Source organism: Carcharodon carcharias, chromosome 6, assembly GCF_017639515.1.
Source record: "Carcharodon carcharias isolate sCarCar2 chromosome 6, sCarCar2.pri, whole genome shotgun sequence".
Classification (NCBI taxonomy): domain Eukaryota; kingdom Metazoa; phylum Chordata; class Chondrichthyes; order Lamniformes; family Lamnidae; genus Carcharodon; species Carcharodon carcharias.
In genome coordinates this window covers 73,748,329-73,769,271 of record NC_054472.1, presented here as the reverse complement: position 1 = coordinate 73,769,271, position 20,943 = coordinate 73,748,329, and the positions used below count along the sequence as shown (strand labels likewise).

Genomic DNA, 20,943 nt, shown 5'->3' with positions numbered 1-20,943 from the left:
GCACTCCTGGCCTCCGCCCCCTTTTAGCCCTCCCTTCCTCCTCATAGGAGCTGCCTCCAGTGAGTTCAGCTCCCATTCCCACGTTAAGGGAAGGCTTCCTGAAACCTGCAGGCCCAGAAAAGATTACTCACTGCAGAGTGCTGACCTGAAGGTTGTGAGTCCAGAAAAAAGTAGCTGGTATGCATTTTGAAGTACTGCGGATCACACAGGCAAGTTTCAAAAACTTTCAAAAATAAATGATTGTGCACACTCGCGACCCCAGTGAGCCCTCTTATCCCACCCATGGATGAGGTTAATGCAAATGTGTCCTGCCCACTTGTCCATTGTGCCCATGCGCCAAGCCAAAGATTGCATGGGCACCGATTGAACACTCAAGGGCCTTAATTGGCCTGTTAATTAATGGCGGGCATACGTCGAACATCATCGTGCGCCTGCCCAACGAGATATCGTGATGGCGTGTGATGATGTCGGGACACGCCCCCACACAACAGGAAAATTCTGCCCATTGAATGAGTAGAATCCCATCCTGTGATAAAAACATCAGGCTGCAGCACTGAAGGCCACATGGGTCCAGTTAGTCACGCCCTGAACCTGAGGGAATCCTGTCACTGGGGCAAACCCCATGGCTTTCTGTGCCTGACTGGTCATGTGGTGAATGTGATAAAGTTCATGTCCTCAGGACATCCATCACCTGAGTGATGACGCTGTGGCGGTTGCCAGCAATATCCTACACAGGTCCACAGCTAAGCTCTGACGTAAACCAGATGCTAGGAAATTCAATACAAATTTATCCTTCATGGGTGGAGGTATCCACTGATTCCTTCAGGAGGGCATACATATCTACCACTACCTCTGTTGATAGGTACAACTATTGGTGGCATTGCTGCTCAGACAGGTTAAGAAATCTGTACCTTTGCCAGTACACCCTATGCAACACATAGTGCCTTCATGTATCCCCTGTCCCTCACTCAGTAGCTCTGTAGTCCTGTGCACTATGGGACTGTTTTTCTTGTTGGGGCTGCTGTTCCTCCCCACTGTTCCAGCCTACTTGAGTAGGCGGCTCCAAGTTCAGAGACAGCCTCAATTACTAGGACCAAAGCTGTCAAATTTTCCTGGGCACCTTACAGTGACCCAGAATGAGCCCTGCTCCAAAACTCACCTGTCTTTCAGTACTTCCACATGAAAGTTCTGCTTCCACTATGGAAAGTCAGTGGCAACGAATGAGTTCCTGTTTGTTGATTCCCTTTTTATCCCTTTTTATACAATGGTTTGAATGGCTACCACTTTAGTCAATGGCATCCCACTCTGCAGCCGCCTCATCTATTTGGATGAGATGCTAACTCAGCATGGGGACCGTGTGCCTTGGACAAAATTGAACTTTGTGCCAAACATTTCTCAACTGCCTGCTTAATCACCCTGATTGACTATTCATTTCCATGCAGTGGCCATCATCCCTGAGAAGCCTCCAGGTAAACTGGGTGGAGGCCGTGACATGCTAGCAACCGGCACGCTGCCCTCTTATGCAAAATTGCCATCATGTCTACGTCCAAGGGTGAAATAAAGTAAGGGACACTTCAACTATAGGACTGGGGGAGGGGTGGGGGCTGGTGACCGTCAGGCACAGGGTTGGGGGGGGAGAGCGGGTTTGCTGGTGACCATGAGAGCAGGGTGGTCTTGAGACCATAATAGTGAGTAGACGTTGGTGGATTTTGCAGGGCGGGAGGGGCGCTGGGGATGCAGCTGGTGTTTAAAATCAACCAAAACATACAACTTATCTGTGGAATCACAATATTATCATATCTCTGCTGGCCTACTCACTCACTTGCAGTCCTATTCAAATCACTTAAACTTACCCTGGAAACTCTCAGGGTCTGTCTCCCACAGGCTGTCCTAGAAATTAGAGACAAAAGATATTTCTTAAGGGACACAGGGCAAACAGTCAAAATTAGGGACAATCGCTTAAAATACAGGACAGTTGGCCACTGTGCCACCTCAGCATCCATGACCCGTTAACTCTGTTTCTTTCTCCACAGATGCTGCCTGGGCTGTTGAGTATTTCCAGCATTTTCTGTTTTTATTCCTATTTTTTAACTTGTGTTGCCTGATGTTTGAACCCTTCACCAAGGTTAATAATTTCCTTTGATCAATTTTGCCAAATCCCTCCATAATCTCTAAGAAATTAATGACCCATGCAGCTGCTTTCCTGGATTAAGGCCTGGGGGAGTGGGGGGTGGTGGAGGAGGCAGAATCAGAGGATAATGGTGCGTTCGAGGGGCATGGCGACCAATCAATGGCAGCTTTACTTGAACTGCAACAGGTTAAACCCAACGAATATACAACATATATATAATAGTTATGTAACAAATGTATAATTATATAACAATATATAATTTTATATCAAAAGAACAAATATATTACAATTATAATTATATTACAAATGTAATAATATAACAAATATATAATTATATTACAAATGTAATAACAAATATATAATTATATAACAGATGAACAAATTTACTACAATTATATTACAAATGTGTAAAACAAATATATAATTATATTACAAATATATAACAAGCACATATAATAATTATATAACAAATACATTAAGAATATATAATAATTATTTAACAAATAAACAACGAATTTATCCGTAAAAAATACACCGGAGACAAAGATCTTAAGAAATCAAAGGAAATTAAAAGACCACTGTGCGCATGCTCGCTCGATGTGAGCACGGGGCGGGGTTGAGCCGTCAGCCAATCGGATGGCTCGATGTTTTTGTGTGCAGACGCAGTTTTTGTTGCTAATGAGACGAAGATGGAGGCGGTGCCGGTGAATGGAGGTGAGTGAGGAGCGAGCGAGGGTGGGCGGGAACCGCCGGGGCTGTGAGCTCTCGGGGCCGTCTGCAGCGTCTGTCTGGAGCTTTTGTGCTTCCCCTCCCTCAATGTCCCCATGAAGACAGAGGGTGAGGGGCGGCCAGGATCCGCACCTCCCAGCCGTCGGGACGCAAAGGCCAGGAGTGTAGGCTCATCATCTGTCTCTTTGCTGTTTGACGATGATTCTCTCACAACTGTGTTCGTTGTCGATATTCCGATTTCTGCTGGAATTTATTTTTCTCTAATTGAAAAATGTTATCCCCACAAGCGTGAATTCCATTTTTGCAAGAAGCACCTGCAGCTCTTATCTGCAATGATGTCCTCCCTCTCTCCAGCCACTCCTCTCCGCCCTTTCTTTATGCACCGATTCATTTGATGAGACTGACATGGGCCATTTGATTTGGTATTCGGTTCATAAAAAAAACACTATAAATTGGGCAAGTAACTAAGGCTTAAGCGTGTGTAATATTATCACCTGAGTCAAGTTCTACTAAATAGGTTTAGTTATCTGAACTACGTTGCCATTGATTTAAAAGCCTTCCCATGTGTAGTTATTACGCCAATGATGAATGTAATATTATTGTGAGAAGTAATACTGTTGCTCAGATTTTGTGTGTATGTATGTGTGTATATTTTATATACATATATGTTGATTGTCCAAATCTGAGAAAATAAAAACATGTCATATTATGAGCCTGTTTTTGTGTTTGCATGTGTTCGACGTTGATAGATTGGAAGCCTTTGCAGTTAAAAAAGCTGCTAGTTGGCTGGTAGATGCCATGATGGCTACATTTGTGCAGAGTTGCGAGCACTAAATTTTTTTTATATCTGTTTGCCTGTTATCATCAGTTGCCATTGGGAAGGTCCAAAGCCGTAAAATTTGGGGGCAGTGAACACTTACTGGCATGGCATAGCTGCTCAGCCCAGCAGCAGCCACTCTCAATGGAGTCTGTAGAGGATGTCCGCAGGAATGACCCAAACCTCCCTGTCGCTTGCCATTTTAACACTCCACCCTGCTGTCTTGCCCACATGTCTGTCCTTGGCTTGCTGCATTGTTCCAGTGAAGCCCAACGAAAACTGGAGGAACAACACCTCATCTTCCGACTAGGCACTTTACAGCTTTCTGGACTGAATATTGAATTCAACAACTTTAGGTCCTGAACTCCCTCCTCCATCCCCACCCCCTTTCTGTTTCTTCCCCCTTCCTTTTGTTTGTTCCAATAAATTATATAGATTTTTCTTTTCCCACCTATTTCCATTATTTTTAAATATTTTTAAATCTTTTCTGCTCCCCCCACCCCCACTAGAGCTATACCTTGAGTGTCCTACCATCCATTCTTAATTAGCAAATTCGTTTAGATACATATCACCAACTTCAACACCTATGTGTTCTTTTGCCTGTGACATCTTTTGATGATCTGCTTCTATCACTGCTTGTTTGTTCCTACAACCACACCACCCCCCTCCACTTCTCTCCCCACCCCCCAACCCACCAGCCCCCCCCCCCTCCCCACACACACACACACACACACCCCCCCCCCTCTTAAACCAGCTTATATTTTACCCCTTCCTTGGATTCACCTAGTTCTGTTGAAGGGTCATGAGGACTCGAAACGTCAACTCTTTTGTTCTCCGCCGATGCTGCCAGACCTCCTGAGTTTTTCCAGGTAATTCTGTTTTTGTTGAGGATTTCAACTACCTGATTTGACAATGTGAAGCAATGCTGTTTAGACAGGCCAAAAAATTTGAGCCTCTGCCTGTGGATCCAGTCAGATGCAGTCATTGATACATCTGTGATCAGCTTGTTCTGTTTTTTGTAAGATTCCCCAAATAATACACCATGATCAGCAGTGGTTGCTGACAGTGCAATGAAGATGTCTGTGAATGTTGTGGCTTTATTCACATCATGGTCCCATTACATTCATTATATTGATGAGTCAGGGCAAGGTCCTGCCAGGCGTCCCCTATTGACTTTGTCAGTGTGTGAGAAATCTGCACTGCACTAGCTAAAACTTGCATTGCATCTGAATTGCATCATAGAACCCTGATTTCCATATATTCATGAGCCTTCCTCCTTTTGCGTCAAGAGACTTGTCAACCTCGGTACCACCATTAATATTGTGGTGGCTGGAAGGCAAACCACTGTTTCCAATTGTTTAACCCTTCATTTTATCTTTTCCTATCAGTTCAGTAAAATTTAGGCCATTGTGTCTGTAGACATATTAACTTAATTTGCCTTTAGCCCTATTTGTCTCTCCTTTCCATCTTGGATGGGTTATTTCATGTTATTTTTAAGCAGGTGTACTTTCTTTTTGTTTATCTACAATCATCTAACAGTTGGAATGCTCCAGTCAGTTTATCAAATTGATTTCTTTTTGACCCATGTGAGCTAGCAAGTAGCTGCCATACTGCCTTCCCTGCACAACACTCAATTCAGGAAACCAATGCGCATCAGCCAGCTTACTTTGAGAACTAGTGAGACCTTAATGTTAAGAGGGCTGATTGTCTTGTTAACTTTTAATTCTAAAAGGCCATTGGCTGACTTTTTGGATGATTTAAAGATTTAACGTTTTGGCTTTGTACTGGCTGGTATGCTACAGTTCTGCTACAATTATAGCTACTGAAATCGAAATCCCAAACTGGTGTTGGTTTGTCGGTTGTCATGGTGTATATTTTGTATTACTCCATAACTAAACCTCAGCAATACTAAATATGCAGCACAACTGCTCTATTAGGGTCAATCTTCTTGGTGGACCAGTTAATTGTATAATACTGAGCTGCAGAAGTTAAATTGAGGGAAATACGTATTAACTATAATCAGTGTACTTCAAAAAATCTTGGGGAGAAACCTTGTGTTGAAAGATTAGAGTTATCTTGAAGGGCTGTGTTTTGTTTTAGATTACAGTATAATGAGTTAAAAAAAAGATAATGGAGCATAGAGCATGAAATTATCTGGCTGTTTGGTATGAATGGTCAGAAAATATCCCCAAATGAATATTCCTCAAAACTGCCATCTGGGAACACTTTTCTTAAGAAAAGCATTTCAGCATTTTAATGGCTCGGAATTTGCAGTCAGTATCAAAGCAGCAGCCTTCGCTAATGACTTCTAATAAAGCTGGCCACAAAGATATAGTGGACTTTAGAATATTGATTTCCAATATTCTGATGTGGTTTTCAATCTGGCGCCGTTTAAAGGGATCTGTGGTGTATAGCATCAGTGATGTTATCAAGCAGGTTAAGTAGCCAATCACATTGAAGAACTGGTCCAGACAGCTACTGGGAATTAAAAAGCATGGATTACAGTTTTCTTTTTTAATCATTTTACAGAAAGCAAAATAAACATTGGGACATATACAAGGGCTTAAGATAAAATATGAAAAATAAACTTAGAATTTTTATCATGCAGTGATCCTGGAAGTAGCAAGAATCATTGCTTCAAAGATTTAGCAGCAATTTTAAAATGCCATATAAAGACTGGGAATCTAAATATGATATGTTAAACACTTATAAAGCACACATAAGACTTTGTGCTGTACTGTTGTAAGATATATACATGCTTACCTATGTTACTAAATTGGCTGGTAAGAGAATTGGGAATTGCTTGTCCAGTTCAGCACGCACTGCATGGAAAATCCCACATCAAGCTGGGAGAGTCAAAATAATAGTTCAAAAATACTAAGTAAGAGATAATGTTTTTTAAATTAGAAACATTGTGCATCATATTCAAAGCATAGTGAAGGAAGATTGGATACTGCATAATGGTACTGCCGTTGACCACAAACAGATTTATTGTTGAAGTATAGGCAGCAATCACTGGTTCCTTCATTAAGTTCACTTCAATTGTAAATTTGTTTGTAAAATGTTGCTTAATGGCTCACCAAGCTTTTTGATTCAAATATAATAAAATCACAAATTTTTAAGTTGGTATTGATATCTTGAAAATCATAGACATCTATGTATGTGTGTTTTGGAGGACAGCAGCTATTCAGTTCATTGAGGGTTAATGGCTGATTCAATAGTGTACAACTGACTGTAAATGAGTAATCATTAAATGTATTTTATGTTGATATTCTGTTCGTGAAGGTGGAGCAGCCGAAGGTAAACTGGCACCTTGTAGAATTTGTGGAAGAACTTTTTTGCCAGCTGTACGGGTAAGTGAATGGTATCAGATAAACATTCTCCTCTTTCCATATCCCCATCACAGTTATAAAACCCAGAGATGACTGAGTTGTATTGTTTTATTCAGGACTAAGAAATGGATGTCATCATTTAATAGTAGGGATATTCAACAACAACTTAATGTTTAGCACCTTTAATATAATGAAACATCCCAAAGTGCTTCACAGGAGTATTATAAAACAAATCTTGAACTGGATCAGAACTACATGATGCATAATTTAAACTTGCTTTGGGGAAAGTATTTCCAACAGGTTAAAATTTTATATTTAAACAAAACTTGAAATTGCTTGATACAAAAAACTTGAGTGGAAATGTATATGCAATCAAATGGTGTTCAGTTATATAACTGCATTATCCTTCAGTGTTGAACAGAATCTTTGAGTAGGGAATGCCTCCAATACCACAATATAAGTCTTTTGTTTATTGGGGAATTCAGTGAAAGAAAAAAGTACGGAGACAGTTTGTCTGTAATATGCTTACATAAATTGTAATGATCTGCTTAAAGCTCAACTTTGGCAGCAACATGTCTGGTGTTTTGCAGACCAAGCTGGCCCTGGCTTCGGATAAGCTTGCAATTAAAATTAGTATCATGCTGAAATAAATTTGGAGGCAATACTGACTAAATAATACTACATGTTCTACTGCATGTCCCTCATTTAGCTATTTCAGCCCACTGTCTATCTTGATGTGTATGATTTTCATATACTATTAAACCCTTTTTCTTTAAATTCTCAGTCTAGTTTAGGATATAAATTAACATCAGTAATTTTTGAGTACCAAGCCTAGAATGCAATGTGCGAGCAGCCTGGCATTATTCAGCTGTAAAATGTTACCAGTATAGTACAGGTGAATCTGATTATTTTTTTAAAAACTAGGCATTTTAAATTTTTAGAATTTCCTAGAAGTTTCACTCTCCAAAGCCCCATATAAATAAGAGACAGCAGGTTTGCTTGGACAGTTCTGATCAGTGAGAGTGCTAACCCATCACCTCTAGCAGTTTGGATTGACTCCAGCCCATGCTAATGGAATTAATTCTGCAGGCTGACCTGCACAAATGAGTTTGGTTAGAGACAGTCTAACCCCAGTGCATATGGGTCCACATCTCAAACCTATCCTTTGTTCAGTTCATTTTAATGTTGGATTGCTATTTTCATTGAGAAGGCATAAGAAGGTTTGGTGTAGGTACTTGAAAAAAATTCACACTGCACTTTGAGGTTGAGGTTAATGCATATTACTGAGAATAAAACTTGTGTTCTATGTCTGTCCATGCTTGATGCTCACAGCCTGTGATAAAATAAGAAACCAGCCCCATTATTAGCACCACCAGTCTTCATCGTCAACACATACATTCACTCACTAAAAATAAATCTGTCAATAGGTGATTTAGAGATTCCTGCCAGTGAACTTAAGTTCTATATTCTGACCATTCATTATGAATTAGATTCAGTTTGAGCTGGTGAATGCATTCAGTGTATCCAGAGACTGAAATAAAACAGAAATTGCTCGAAATATGAAGCATGTCTATCAAAAGAAAAGTTGTATATATTAACATTTAGATGCCTATCTCTTTTAAGCCTGTTTTCTGTTTAGAGATCCTGACTGGTCTATTGTGCATTTCCACCATTTTCTGTTATTTTGGATTCCCAGAATTTGTAGTTTTGCTTATTTCTCTCTAGAACATGAGCTATATTGGAGTAGTTTTGTTTGTAGTCACTTGGTAGTACAGAATTTGAGTATTTCTGGAAAAAATCTTGCACTTACCAGGACAGATGCAAGGATGCCAAATTTCAAAGTGAGCAACAATTTGTCCTGCTTGAGAAAAGGGTGCTGGCCCTGATTGGTTGAGATGCTGCCATGGCGAAAGCACCAGGAAACTATGGTTCCCCCACGCTTTTGTTTAACTTGAAAAAAAGGTGCAGTGCCACATTGCGTCGTCTTTGATTTGAGCAAAAGCGTAAGGAACAGTAGTTGCCTGGCGCTTTCTTCATGGCCATGCCTCGACCAATCAGAATCAACTTGCCAACCAATGAGCACCCCTTTCTCATGCAGTATAAATGTTGCTGACTTTGAAATTTGGCACTCCTATGTGTCTCCTGAAGAGTGCAAGATGAAAAGCTTCAACAGCATGCTTTTTTCAGCAATTTCAAATTTTGTTTGTATCCATCACATTGAGCCAAAAGATAACTGTACTAATGATAAGATTTTATGCATGAATGCAATAGTGCGAGTAATTCAGCAAATGCAGAAACCTGGCTGCAGATAGATTGAAATCTGATGATGGAGACTTTTGGGATTTCCTGTTTTCTGAGTGACTCCACCCATCAGATTTTCCAATAACAAGGAAGTTGCTGAACTTGAATTGTTTGAATCAATTAAATGTGATTTGTTTTGTGGACAAACTGTAATTTCAAGTCAGATACTGCTCTGCATTCCAACACAACTTTGAGATTGTTTTTAATTTTTTATGCAGTTAAAGCATGAGCCCATCTGCCAAAAAAGTACAAACAAGAGAAGAAAAACCTTTGATTCCAGTAGGCAGAGAGCTGAAGGAACTGATATTCCCACCATAAAACCTCTGAAGTCCAGGGTAGGTAAATAAAATTTTACAATTACTTTTGGTGGCTTTATTTTCAAAATGTTCATTGTACATTAAAGTGGATGAGTCAGATATGCCGGTCTTGGTTGTATCTTCGGCAACATTCCTTTTTAAAATTGCCCTCACATGCGGTTCTCCCTATTTTGGATTTTGTACACATTTGTTTAAATTTCACTATTTTTAGTAATTGCAAAAATAAGGCTCTGTGTATGCTGTGTGGGGCTAGAAATGAATCACCATGGGATTTAATTTTGAGATTTTGTTTAGGTCTTTTATTGGGATGATACTGGAGTTCATTCTAGGAAGTGCACCCATCTCTCCAGCTCAATCCTGCACTCCTGTTTACCCAGAGCCTCCAGCATGTCGCTCATAACTCCCAACTCTGTTGTGTCGTAGCATTTGGAATGGGTGGCATGTACTTTAACTTCCCACCTTTATGGAATATCAGTGAGTAGATCTTTAATAGTTGTCGTAGATTTTTGAAGGTTGCATAGCTAGAAAATAGGATTTGTCATTTGCTTTATGCATGAGTTATATGTAATACATGTAGTATCTCTTTATTTTAAGTTGAATGCCATGAGCAAGCTCAGATTTTTACTCCATCTATATTATCTATGTTGGCTTTTGTTATTTTTTGACAGGCTTAAATTATGCATAATTATGTTTGTTTGCTTCTTGTACTTAGATTTCCAGAAGGCATTTGATAAAGTGCCACATCAAAGGTTATTGCAGAAAATAAAAGCTCATTGTATAAGGGTAACATATTGGCATGAATAGAAGATTTGACTAGTAGGAGGCAGAGAGTAGGCATAAATGGGTCTTTTTTCAGATTGGCAAGATGTAAGAAGTTGTGTGCTGGGACCTCAACTGTTTATAATTTTTATAAATGACTTGGATGAAGGGATGGATGGGATGGTTGCCAAATTTGCTGATGACAAAGATAGGTAGGAAAGTAAGTTGTGAAGAGGACATGAGGCTACCAGAGGATACAGATAGGTTAAGTGAGTGGGCAAATATTTGGCAAATAGAGTATAATGTGGGAAAATATGAAATTGTCCATTTTGGTAGGAAGAATAAAAGAGAAGCATGTTAAGTAAATGGTTAGCGATTGCAGAGCTGTGAGATGCAGAGGGATCTGGGTGTCTTAGTGCATGAGTTGCAAAAGGCTAGTATGCAGGCTCAAGAAGTAATTAGGAAAGCTAATAGAATGGCCTCCTTCTGTGCTGTAACTTTTCTATGGTTCTAATATTATCATTTATTGTGAGGGGAATTGAAATACCTAAGTAAGCAGGTTATGCTTGTAATACAGAACACTGGTGAGGTCACATCTGGAGTACTGTGTTCAGTATTGGTCACCTTATTTAAGGAAGGATGTAAATGGATTAGAAGCAGTTTACCAGATTAATACCTGGAATGGGCGGATTGTCTTATGAGGAAAGGTTGGATAGGCTAGACTTGTATCTGCTGGAGTTTAGAAGAGTAAGAGACAACTTGATGGAAACATAAGATTCTGAGGGCTCTTGACAGGGTGGATGTGGAGAGGATGCTTCCTCTTGTGGGAGAATCTAGAACTAGAGGTTACAGTTTAAAAATAAGGGGTCGCCCATTTAAAACTGAGATGAGACCAAGTTTTTTTCTCTGAGGGTCGTGAGTCTTTGGAATTCTTCCTGAAAAGGCGGTGGAAGCAGAGACTTTGAATATTTTTAAGACAGAGTTGGATAGACTGTTAGTAAGCAGGGGTGTGATAGGTTATCAGGGGTAGTCAGGAAGTAGATTTGAAGTTACTATCAGATTGGCAAATTTTATTAAATGACAGAGCAAGCTTGAGGGGCTGAATGGCCTACCCCTTCTCTTGGTTCATATGTTCATACTGCACTTTAAAAGATTGATTTATTGTATGAAGCATATTGAATTACTCATCATGAAAGGTGCTCAAGAGAAGAGAGCTTTCTTACTTTTTGTGGAATTCCTGCTTTACGATTATGGAATACTGCCCTTTGAAACATTTTTTCAACATCCATCTTTCCTTTCTGTAGTCCTTTGCTTCGTATGTATGTAATCCTCAGATACTGAAGCAGTCCGTGACCATATGCAGCAAGACGTGGAGAACATCCAGGCTTGGGCTGATAAGTGGCAAGTGACATTCGTGTGACACTATTAAAAGCAATGACCATCTCCAACAAGATAAAACCTAACCATTTCCCCTTGTCGTTCAGTGGCATTACCATCACTGAACACCCCACTATCAACATCCTGTGGGTTATATTGACCCGAAACTGAGCTGGACAAGCCATATAAATACTGTGGCTATAAGAGCAGATCAGTGGCTGGGAATTCTGCAGCAAGTAACTCACCTCCTGACTCTTCCAAAACCTGTCCTCCATCTACAAGACACAAGTCAGGAGCGTGATAGAATACTCTTCGCTCTCTTGGATGAGTGTGGTTCCAACAGCACTCAAGAGGTTTGACACCATCCAGAACGAAACAAGCCATTCACTGCCTTAAACATTCACTCCCTCCATCACCTACGCACAATGGCAGCAACGTGTACCATCTACAAGATGCACGACAGCAACTCACCAAGGCTCCTTTGACAGTACCTTCCAAACCTGCAGCCTCTACATTTAACACGTTGAAGCATATGGGCAGCAGATGCATGGGAACACCACCACCTTCAAGTTCCCCTCCAAGCCACACACCATCCAGACTTGAAACTATATTGCTGTGCCTTCATTGTCACTGGGTCCAAATCCTGGAACTCCTTTCCTAACATCACTGTGGGTATACATAACCACATGGACTGCAGCGGTTCCAAGAAGGCAGCACATCACCTTCTCAAGGGCAATTAGGGATTGGCAATAAATGCTGGCCTAGCCAGTGGTGCCCACATCCTGCGAAAGAATAAATTTTAAAAATCCAGCAGGCCATGTTCTGCTTGCTGGTACAGCACTTGAATTTTGCTGAAAAAAGAGGGATTTTGCCAAAATGTTTTCATCTTGCACTCAGGACAACTGCAAGAATGCCGAATTTCAAATGATCATGGCCACTGGTTGGCAAGTCGACTCTGGCTGAAGCATTGCCATGGAGAAAGCAACAGGGAGCTATAGGCTCCCTAAGCTCCTGGGTAATTCATTAAAAGGCACAAGGCTTAAATACATTCCTTTTGTTTGCCCAAATGTCTACTGTTACATGTGATTCCATGATAGGACAGCATTTGCTGAGCAATTCTGAGTGTGCTAATAGCTACACTAATGTCCAAATTAAGAAATTCAGTCGAGCTCAAAACCTGGCTTATTGACGTTTGTGAGAAGCGACATACATGCACAGGGACTTGTTCTTTGTAAACAAAAGGAATATGTTCAAGTCTTACCCAATTTTTGAATTACCCAAGAACTTGGGGAGCTTATAGTTTCCTGTTGCTTTTTCCATGGCAATGCCTTGGCCAATTAGAATCAACTTGCCAACCAAGCAGAACCTATTTCTCCTATAGTATAAATTGTTGTAAACTTTTGAAATTTGATATTCTCATGTTGGTCCTGATGAGTGCCAGATGAAAAACTTCGGCAACGTGCCTCTCTTTTCAGGAATGTCATGTTTTGTTGTTAGTATGGACTTCATCCTGTATTACAAGCACTAACTATATTGAATGCTGAAATGTTTAAATGCTTAGGTCAGTTTAGTGATTTTCTACAATCCTGACACAATCCTGGCAGTAAGAGAAGTTAAACAAAGGGAAGCTGTTTCCACCCACCTTGAAGTCCAATAATTCCACCCATTTGAAGTGGTCTACAAGCATTTGCATTTCACCCCAGATCATAAAAAGTGCTATAGTTTTCGAGCCACTCAAGCTGCAGTGACTTTGTTGCTTTGTGCTATGTGTACGTGATTTTTTTTGTGTGTGTGTGTCTCAATTTTTAGAACTTTTTATCTTCACCAACTCTCACCTTTAGTGCACTATCAATGTAACTACGTTATTGAGTTGCACTACTTCTGGAAATGGCAGAAGAATATCCATGCTCTGTTCAGTTGAAATTTGTTGAAAGTAAGATTAAATAGTCACATGCCTAGTTTCAAATTCTTTCAGTTTTGCATTTTTTTCTATTCATTTATGGGATGTGGGCATTGCTGACTAGGCCATCATTTATTGCCCATACCTAATTGCCCTTAAGAAGGCGGTGGTGTGCTGCTGACTTGAACATGCAGTTCATGTGTTGTAGGAACACCCCCAGTGCTGTTAAGAAGGGAGTTCCAAGATTTTGACTTAGCGACAGTAAAGTAACAGCAGTGATATAGCTCAAAGTCAGGGTGGTGAGTGATTTGGAGAGGAACTTGCAGGTGATGGTGTTCCCATAGACCTGCTGCCCTTGTTCTCCTGGACGGTAGAAGTTGCAGGTTTGAAAGGTGCTATCAAAGGAGCCTTGGTGAGTTGCTGCAGTGCATCTTATAGATGGTAGACATTGCTGCCACTGTGTCGGTGGTGGGAGTGAATATTGAAGGTGGTGGCTTAAGGCGATCAAGTAAGTGGACTGCTTTGGTCTGGATGGTGTTGAGTTTCTTGAGTGCTGTTGGAGCTGCACTCATCCAGGCATGGAGAGTATTCTAGCACACTCCTGACTTGAGCTTTGTAGATGGTGGTCAGGCTTTGGGGAGTCAAGAGATGAGTTACTTGCTGCAGAATTCCCAGCCTCTGAATTGCTTTTGCAGTCATAGTACTTATATGGCTGGTCCAGTTCAGTTTCTGGTCAATGGTAACCCCCCAGGATATTGATAGTGGGGGTTTCAGCAATGGTAATGCCATTGAATGTCAAGGGAAGATGATTTTGATTCTCTCTTGTTGGAAATGGTCACTGCCTGGTACTTGTGTGGTGTGAATGTTACTTGCCACTTATCAGCCCAAACCTGAATATTGTCTAGGTCTTGATGCCAATGGACATGGACTGCTTCAGTATCTGAGGAGTTGCAATGGGTGCTGAACATTGTGCAATCATCAGCAAACATACCCGCTTCTGACCTCATGATGAGGGAAAGTCATTGATGAAACAGCTGAAGATGGTTTGGCCTAGGACATTACCCTGAGGAACTCCTGCAGTGATGTCCTGGGACTGAGATGATTGACCACCAACAGCCGCAACCATCTTCCTTTGTGCTAAGTGTGGCTCCAACTAGCTGAGAGTTCTGCCCTGGCTCCCATTGACTTCAATTTTGCTACGGCTCCTTGGTGCCACATTCTGTCCAATGCTGCCTTGATGTCTAGGGCAGTCACTTTCGCCTCACCTCTGGAGATCAGCTCTCTTGTCCATATTTGGACCAAGGCTGTAATGAGATCAGGAGTTGAGTGGCCCTGGCAGAACCCAAACTGAGCATCAGTGAGCAGGTTAATGCTGAGTAAGTGCTGCTTGATAGCACTGTTGACGACACTTTCCATGAGTTTGCTGATGATCAAGTGATGGGATGGTACTTGGCCAGGTTGAATTTGACCTGCTTTTTGTGTACAGGACGTATGTGAGCAATTATCCATATCGCTGGGTAAATGCCTGTGTTGTTGGTGTGTTGTACTGGAACAGCTTAGTTAGGGGCGTGGCTAGTTCTGGAGCACAGGTCTTCAGTGCTATAGCCGGAATGTTATTGGGGCTCGTAGCCTTTGAAGTATCCTGTGCCTTCTGCTGTTTCTTGATATCGCGTGGAGTGAATCAAATTGGCTGAAGACTGGCATCTGTGATACCAGGGATACCAAAAGGAGATGGATTATCCACTTGGCACCTGTGGCTGAAGATTGTATCAAATACTTCAGTGTTGCCTTTTGCACTGATGTTCTAGGCTCTCTGATCAGTAAGGATGGGAATAATTGTGGAGCCGCCTCCTCCAGTGAGTTGTTTAATTGTTCACCACCATTCATGACTGGATGTGGGGACTGTAGAACTTAGATCTGATCCGTTAGTTGTGGGATCTCTTCACTCTGTCTATTGCATGCTGTTTGGCATGCAAGTAGTCCTGTGTTGTCGCTTCACCACCAGGTTGACACCTCATTTTTAGGTATGCCTGGTGCTTCTGATATGCCTTGCTGCACTATTCATTAAACCAGGATTGATCCCCCAGGTAATGATAGATTGGGGGGGATGTTGGACAATGAGGCTACAAATTGTGGTTGTATACAATTCTGCTGTTGCCCACAGCATCTCATGGATGCCCAGCTTTGAGTTGCTAGATCTGTTTGAAATCTACTCCATTTAGCATGATGTTAGTGCCCCACATCACAATGAAGGGTATCCTCTGTGAAGATGGGACTCCTACCAATACTGTGATGGACAGATGTATCTGCAACAGTTGTTGATGAGGTCATATAGGTTTTTCCCTCTTGTTGGTTCCCTTCACCACCTGCCAAAGACCCAATCTAGCAGCTACGTCCTTTAGAACTTGGCCAACCTGATCAGTCGTGGTACTCCCGAGCCGCTCTTGATGATGGACATTGAAGTCCCCCACCGTGTATGTGCTGTGCCTTTGCCACCCTTTGTGCTTCATCCAAGTGGTGGTCAGCACGAAGCAATACTGATTCATCAACTAAAGTTAGAGGGGGCAGTAGGTGACCAGCCCATGTTTGACCTGATGCCATGAAACTTCATGGGGTCCAAAGTCAATTGAGGACTCCCAGGTGACTCCCTGACGACAGTGTTGCTACCTCTGATGGGTCCCTCCAGTTGGTGGGACAAAACATACCGAGGGATGGTGATGGTGTCTGGAACATTAAGGTATGATTCCCTGAAACTGACTGTGTTAGGCTATGCTTGACTAGTCTGTGGGACTGCTCTCCCAATTTTGGCACAAACCCCTGATGTTAATGAGGAGGACTTTACATGGTCGACAGGACTGGGTGTGCTGTTGTCGTTGTCATTGCCACTGCCTAGGTCAGTATCAGGCAGTCCGTCTGGTTTGATTCCTTATTGTAAGCTTTGTAGCAGTCTGATAGAACTGAGTGGCTTACTAGCCCAGTGACATTTCCACTATGCCACCGCTTCTCTCCCCTGCCCCACCCTTGTAAAAATCAATATGTGTGCTGATGAAAAGTATTTTTTTAAAGAGTAAATAGGGAGAAACTGGTTCCAGTGGCAGGAGAGTCTTTAACTAGAGGGCACAGATTTAAATTACAAAAGAATAAGAGGAGAGAAGAGGGAAAAAATTATTCCTGAGTGAGTTTTTATGATCTGGAATGCACTGCCTGGAAGGATGGTGGAAGCAGATTCACTTATAATTTTCAATCATAAAAAGGTATTGGATTAGTTTGATGGGGGGATGGTTTGTAGGGCCATGAGGAAAGAACAGGGAATTGGGGCTAATTGGATAGCTCACCAAGGAGCCAGAATAGACATGTTTGGCCAAAGAGTAACCACCTGTTTATAAGTTTTGATTGATGTTATGATTCTTGGTCTCAGGGAATCGAGGGTCATGGGGAGCAGGCGGGAATGTGTATTTGAAGCCGAAGATTGACCAAGATCATATTGCATGGCAGAGCAGGCTTGATGGGCTGTATGGTGTACTTCTGCTCTATTTTTTATGTTCATATAATCTTGTAAGAACACAAATTAGGAGCAGAAGTAGACCATTTGGTTCCCTGAGCCTGCTTCACCATTCGATAAGATCATGGCTGATCAGATTGTGGCCTCAACTCCACTTTCCTGTCTGTCCCTATAATCCTTGACTACCTTGTTGATCAAAAATCTTAAATGAGAGCAAAACTGTAACACAGTACTCCAGATGCAGTCTCACCAAGGTGCTGTACATATGTAGCAACACTTCCCTAATTTTATACTCAATTTCCCTTGCAATAAATGGCAACATTCCATTTGCCTTCCTAATCACTTGCTGTACTTGCATACTACCTTTTTGTGATTCGTGTGCCAGGCCACTCAGATCCCTCTGTACTGTAGAGTTTTGCATTTAAATAATATAGAGCTTTTCTATTCTTCCTGCCAAGTGAGCAAGTTCATATTTTCCTACATTATATTGCATCTGCAAATTTTTTGCCTACTAACTTAATCTATCTATATCCCTTTGTAGAATATGTCCTCTTGGCAACTTATTTTTCTATCTCTGTGCCATCAGCAAACTTAGCAATCATACATTTGGTTCCTTCGTCTAAATCATTGATATAGGTTGTAAATAGTTGAGGCTCCACCACTGAGTCCTGTGGCACTCCACTAGCTATAGCTTGCCAAACTGAAAATGACCCATTTATCCCTACTCTCTGCTTCCTGTTCATTAACCAATCCTTTATTCATGCCAATATGTTACCCCGTAAACTAGGAGCTCTTATTTTGTGAATTAACCCTTGTGACACCTTATGGTTTATGCAAATTGCCTTTTGATAACTAGTTTTCAGTGTTTGTTTATTGGGTTGCAATTCTGAGGTCAATTTAGGGACTGTCTTTAACATAGGGTAAAACAAAGGGGTCATGTGATCTTTCCTGCAGTCTGCCTGACAGCAAGCCTGGGTGGTTTGATTGTTAAAGATTAAAGGGGGCCCAGACAGTTGTCTTAGGAAAAAGGTGCAAGGTGTTTATGCTTAGCGCACAGGCTGCTGCCGTTGTCTCCAACAGTGGATCAACTGAGAGTCTCCAAAGTCCCAGGAAAGTATTGAGAGTGTTGAGTTGTAAACATTTGTCCATTTATTTCCAAGATAAAAGTGTTGGGGTTTCAAGGATAGCTAATCAGCATCTCTTTCTGGATACAAGGCCCATATGATTCACATTACCATGGTGATGGGCTTTGAGATAAGAGGGTACAGAGGAAGGCATAATGATATCGGATTACTGGCTTTCCTAAAATATCACTCAGTATCACAGATGGGTTAGCGTGCCAGGGTCTAGAGAGTAGCTAGAGGCTGAAAGTCTCTGTGGTTTACCACGCTATTATGTAGGTGGCAGCTTGCGCTCTGATTGAAAAGACCGAATTTGAGAGGAGTTGAAATGAAACTGGAAGATTGCCTAGTTTGTACTAGAGGGAGGATCTCCAGTACTACTCTTTCCATGAAGGACAGTTCTGGGGATGGAAGTTATCAGGCTGAGAGTAAAGTGAAGTAAACTCTCAGGAGCTAAGAATTATTTTGAGCTGATTCTGAGAGAATTAAAGGTCTACTCAATGGACTCCATAATGTAGATGGTGAAGTGTTTTTTTTTGGTTGTGCTAAAATAAAAGGGGCGTATTCCGTTCTGTGATTTAAAGTATAAGTTGCCTAAAAGATAATGAGTATAATAGCGTAATGGTTATATTACTGAACTAGTAATTCAGAGTTGAAATCCCACCATGGCAGTTTGAGAATTTGAATTCAGTTTAGAAAGAAAAGCATGGAAGCTTAATTACAAAGTTTGTGAGCCCTCATGATTTATTGTCTTATTATTTTAGTGCTAACATTATCTGATAAACCTTGTGAAATTATTTTCACTTGGACTTCATTAAAACTCTTATGATGTTCACAACCTTTTGATGTGAGTCCTAAAGTATATTCTCTATTTGTTTTGAACTATTTTTGCTACGATTATAAATGCAGAAGAAATCTACTTTAAATTAATTTTGTATCTGGGCAAAAAGTAAGTTTATAATGGCAATTCTAATATGATCCTCAGATAAATAAAAATGGTGGTTGTATTCTAATGAAGATCTTTGTTGTGCTATGAAATCTGGACATAAGTCACATCTGTATCACTTGTATTTGCAAATAATATGAAAGAATTCTGAAAATATCTAATTAGGATTTATGCTATTATAATAATTTGTCTCACCATGCTATTTAATTCTGTGTATCTTAAATGACTATTTACATTCTCCTACTGCAAATTCTGTGTTCCCACTACAATGCATCTTTTCAGCCAAAGTACTAGATTATTTCTTGAATTTGAAGAATAAAGAAGGCTATTAGATTTAAAAGTTCCAGATTTATGACTTGTTCTGGAGCGTTGTATGTGCTTTTTCAACTCTAAAGAGGAAATCACAGCTTGGGTAAAGAGATGTGATTGAAAGTAATCATGTGAAATCTTAACATTTTGTAGTTGACCGTGAGAAGCAAAGATGCTTTGGTTTATTTAAAAGCACAGTATATAAAACCCTTGGCTCGGATTGACTCCAGGAACCAGCAGCTACAAGTCGTAAAGTTGCCATTCCTTGCTGCAGTGGCTGGTAGCAAAATAGAGATAGAAGTACTGGATGTGCCATCTCTCTCTCTCTCTCCGCTTCATCCTGGACAAGCCTGATCTCAGGGTGGAACCCAGCTTGACGGATCCTAATTCTTATTTGTTTGTTTAGAAACATGAAGAGGGGCTACTGAACAGTCACCAAAGTCAGCTACTGAACTTTTAACAAAAGCATTAAACAACAAAAAATGAACTAGATTACACCACTCCTCCCAGAACTTTACCTTCACAGATATATACAAATTTGTAAGGATAGCATAAGTTACAAAAACTATCTTATACTCTAATGTTCACAGTAAGTACACAGTCCACCTGGAGTCAGGCACACCACACTCTGAAACCAAGTGACAGAGGCCACCTCAACCAGATGCTTTGGATATGTCTTCAACTACCGCCCCCCACCCCGACTCGCTTGTCATGTCGCGAGCCAATCGATCTCACTGAACTCTGTCTTTCACATGATGGTTTCCAATCTCCATTCTCCAAGAACTCGTTTTGGAATCTTCTCCCATACTGAAGCTTTCTTTCAGACACCTTCCACAAGGGTTCACCTCCACGGTTTGGAACACTCCTTCCAATGTTCCTCTCCACTGGGTCACCAAGTGCATTCAAGCTTTCTCCCACATGCTCGCTCTCACTGACTCTGCCTTCAAAAGTACACCATTGCTTCACAGGCCCAAAGCAAAAGTTACAGCCCTTCAGTTGTTTCTTTGGACCTTCTGGCCTATCGTTTTAAATCTGCTTCCCATAAGCTTGTAGCTTGGGGCCTTCCTCCCTACTCCTTACTTTCATTTCCACAGAAAAAGACCTTTCCAAGGCTCCTGTTCCACCTTTGACTAGAAGGTGGTCTTGGGACTTTCTCCCGTTCCACTCCCCTGGATTTGGGGACTTTCTTCTTTAGCTTGGGACTTGTTATCTGTCCCCTTTGCTCCATTCTCTCTCTGGCAGCTACTTTCAACCAACTTCAGCTTGGGACTAGCTATCTGCCTTTTCTAGTTTGCTTCTGCCTGGCAGCTGCCCCCAACTGAACTCAAAAACTGCTGTTTCAATTTTCTTCTATGTGTGTGCCTGTGGGAGGGGCCTGCCACTCTGGACCCCTGTTGCAACA

General features: G+C 41.2%; 1 protein-coding gene across 4 annotated transcripts in view; it reads left to right on the top strand.

Annotated features, from left to right (window-relative positions):
• Nucleotides 1-2,767: 2,767 nt before the first annotated feature.
• zc2hc1a (zinc finger, C2HC-type containing 1A) overlaps nt 2,768-20,943 on the top strand; it is a 102,016-nt gene continuing 83,840 nt past the window's right edge. For 3 of the 4 annotated variants that reach the window (XM_041189795.1, XM_041189798.1, XM_041189797.1), the window contains exons 1-3: nt 2,768-2,845; nt 6,963-7,030; nt 9,529-9,645. In XM_041189795.1, coding sequence (XP_041045729.1) covers nt 2,776-2,845; nt 6,963-7,030; nt 9,529-9,645 — 255 coding nt within the window. In that variant the 5' untranslated portion in view covers nt 2,768-2,775. The remainder of the gene's footprint in view (nt 2,846-6,962; nt 7,031-9,528; nt 9,646-20,943) is intronic. The other variant, XM_041189796.1, reaches the window with a different exon arrangement.